Source organism: Wasmannia auropunctata, unplaced genomic scaffold (assembly GCF_000956235.1).
Source record: "Wasmannia auropunctata unplaced genomic scaffold, wasmannia.A_1.0 LD335419.1, whole genome shotgun sequence".
NCBI lineage: Eukaryota > Metazoa > Arthropoda > Insecta > Hymenoptera > Formicidae > Wasmannia > Wasmannia auropunctata.
In genome coordinates, this window is record NW_012027471.1 from 36,443 (window position 1) to 39,741 (window position 3,299).

General features: G+C 36.1%; 1 protein-coding gene across 2 annotated transcripts; it reads right to left on the minus strand.

Moving 5' to 3' along the window:
- Positions 1 to 234: 234 nt before the first annotated feature.
- On the minus strand, positions 235 to 3,268 carry LOC105456998 (GPI transamidase component PIG-T-like). Of its 2 annotated transcripts, XM_011701392.1 has the most exons (6): positions 3,062 to 3,268; positions 2,712 to 2,990; positions 1,582 to 1,759; positions 969 to 1,200; positions 718 to 885; positions 235 to 635 (listed from the first exon to the last, which is right to left on the minus strand). In XM_011701392.1, the coding sequence occupies exons 2-6, from the start codon at positions 2,890 to 2,892 to the stop codon at positions 306 to 308; spliced, it is 1,089 nt and encodes a 362-aa protein (XP_011699694.1). In that variant the 5' UTR covers positions 2,893 to 2,990; positions 3,062 to 3,268; the 3' UTR covers positions 235 to 305. The 2 variants fall into 2 exon arrangements, with proteins under 2 accessions (XP_011699694.1, XP_011699693.1); XM_011701391.1 differs by having other exon boundaries at positions 236 to 635; positions 2,712 to 3,152.
- Between the last annotated feature and the right edge of the window lie 31 nt (positions 3,269 to 3,299).

The following is a 3,299-nucleotide window of genomic DNA, read 5'->3' on the forward strand; positions in this document are numbered from 1 at the left end:
AAAATGAGCAATTGTAAGCACGAGTCATGACGTCATGAATGCCTTTCATGAGCGCTTATAACGCTAAAGGGAACGGTATAAGCGAAACTTATAAGCGCTTACAGCGCGTGAGCGTCCAAAAGGAACGCAGCCTAATTTTTTTTCTCTGCTGAACGCAGCCATGCAAGAGCTTACTGAGCGCTCATCCTATTGCATCCTACATTTCAATGGTGGGACTAATTAGTATAAAGTTTTGTAAGTCTCCCACATAAAATTTAGTCCCGGAACTTTGTGAATGCACTGTGTATATAACAAAAAGTATAAATTTATAAAAACATTTTTTTTATATGAAACATACCGATAATATATCTATTCGCGTAGAGAATTGAGGGATAATTTATAGCGTTAATCTTTGGTGCACTATGTACAGCAGCGATATTAAATATTCCTCTGCTGGAATGAGCTCTGATATCGTATACTGCTATTTCATTTTGCTGTCCACCACGCAAGCTGATAACTTTCGTGCTCGGCGGCGGCGTTAATTCATATACGTGATTCGTATTGTTGCCCGATATATCAATATAAATATTACTCAGAGTCGCGAGCGGACATGCGCCTTTAAGTCCCATTCCAAAGAATTTTCGTATCGACCAATCCTGTGCAAATATTGAAGAATAATCGTGAGAATAATCGGCAACAATACAATCTGTAATAACCATTTCATGTTGACCGACTCACCTGATTCGTATCTGTCATTGTATCGTATATCAAGGAAACAGTCTCTCGCAGTTCTAAGGATGTCCCTGTGCAGGCTGCGTTACGACATATCGATCGAAAATGTATTCCGATGGAGTGATAATTTGTATTATGGATATGCGCAGAATTTAACAATGTAGCTAGACCTCTCTAGAAGACGAGGCAAACGGTTGAGTTTCTAGGCAATGAATGAATGAATGCAGATGTAAAAATATGATATAATTTGCGAGTACCTTGGAGTCGCAAGGCAACAATTTTTTAAATGGTGTTAGATTCTCGGTGCAAACTATCTCCCTCGGCAATGACGAATAACGCAAATGGCTGGAATTCACTGGTCCATCTGTAACGCCAGTGGGACGGAAGGTAAACTTTGGCGACATACTATTAGAGGCGTCAACAAAATTCAAAGATGCGCAGAGCAATCCAGCTAAGGCGTTCGTCAAACCTTTCCATTCTTCGTCTACACTGGAAAGGAAAACTTTACATGCTATTATGCTTTTTATATAATCTTATTTTTTACGTAATTGAATTTGTGATATGAATAATCAAATTTTTCAGTTTGATCTACGTTTTTCCAAATTAAATGCATCAGAATTATCTTTGAGCCACAGCTAGATATGAAAAAAAAATTCAATTCATATGATTGCTAATCTCATCTCAGATTCAATTACTTTATAACACTTCTGTTACTTATGATACCGTACTTGTGGTGCCATAGTTATGGTATTGTACTTGTGGTACCATACTTGTGATACCATACTTATGGTACCATACTTGTGGTAGCATACTTATTATACCATAAACAATGGCTTGGTACAAAAGAAGTATTTCAGGACTTGATCTCACTTTGTTATATCTCTGTTAAACCAGGCAGTGACTTCAGCACCAGGTCCAGCATCATGGAAAGGATATCCCCATTTTTGATAATTCCACAAACCTTCTGTTAGAGTAACATGCAGTTCGTCGACATTGTGACGGCCAATGATCTCGCCTAATCCTCTCGGAAAGAGATGGGAATGTTGAACTAAAATTATTGTCATTTTTTTAATCACAATTCGCTCGAGCTTGTCCATCAAAAAGTAATTTCACTTATTAATAATTAACATTATATCACTTTTTATAAGAGTAATATAATACCTCATGCCATAAATTTTACTCCTAAACAATATTTCATAACTAAAGCAACATGAAATGTATGCTTGTTTTATTAAATTGACTCGTTATAACGTAAAAATAATTATCATTATTAAAAATATCCACCTTTTGACAAGTTTTTCAAATGGTCAAACTTCAAAATGCAGCATGTAAAATCTTGATGCTGCTTCATTAAATCAGTCTTCAATCTTGATATTTCGATGAGACTTAGAACAAACCTTTTCATTCAAATGTTAGAGAAAAGAGCTTCGAAATTTCACCGAAATATAAAAAGTTGAAAGTTGGTCTAAAGGCTCTAAAGATTAATTTGGTAAAAACAATCTTAGTCGATATTTATTGAATAATTTTGTGTGCTGCGAGTGTTTAAAACCTGACTGTGTGAAAAAATTTATGAAGACAAAAGATATTGTAATAAGTTGAACTAGACCACTAAGTGACTAACACAATTAAATCGAGAACACCTTTAATGATCAAGGTTGGATCTTGGTGCTTAATAATAGTTTTCTTTAAATTCTAATAACAAAATATAGATATTTTTAATAAATACAATTTTTATTTTGCAATTAGTAAATTCATAAAATGAATGTTTATTTCATGCTGCTTTATTATTTTAATTATGGAATAAATCCATTTTTTTTTTAGGAACAGAACTTGTGGCATAATTATGTAGTATACATATATCTTCTAATAAAATAATATATTAAAGTAAAATTAAGTATTGATTAATAATAATTCTGTTATCATCGTATCGTAAATAAATATATATTAAATATATAGAATTTTTTATAAACAGCTCAAACTTGTCGTTTTCGAGTACTCACGTGTTTCCATACGATTTATCGTTTCCCATATTGTGGTAAATTGAAAGTAGGCGTAGACATGATTGCTCGATAGGGGCTTCAGCATCAATTCCTCGTCAAAGAAATCGTTGTACGCATTATTACACGTCCCGACACCGAACCAGAAGCCGGTAAGCAGGACGAGTACATGTGAGGTTATCATGTCGCTTCGAGGTTAGGTCGCGTCGACCGATCGATCACACGTCGCACCAATTGTTACACCTTCTCGCGCGGCAAGTATTCATCGTATTCATATACGGCCTGTACGAACGTGCACTGTCAGTTGAATTGTCGCACTGGAAATTGTCAAATGCATCGAGTATACAACCCACCGTTATTTCACCTGTGCCACACAGCATCAGTCGGCTGTCAGCAACTGTCAGCAACTGTCAGCGCATGGAGGACTGGAGAGAGTAGAGACAGAGAGGATCCTCTCTGGTAGAGAGCCTCTAATCAGAGTGGCGCCATATGAGAAGCGACGCCATTTTCTTGCCAAATCGCGCGACAGAGAGAGATATAATATATCTTCGTTTATCCAACAGAGTGCTGCTGTGAGCTGTCAGCTGTAGG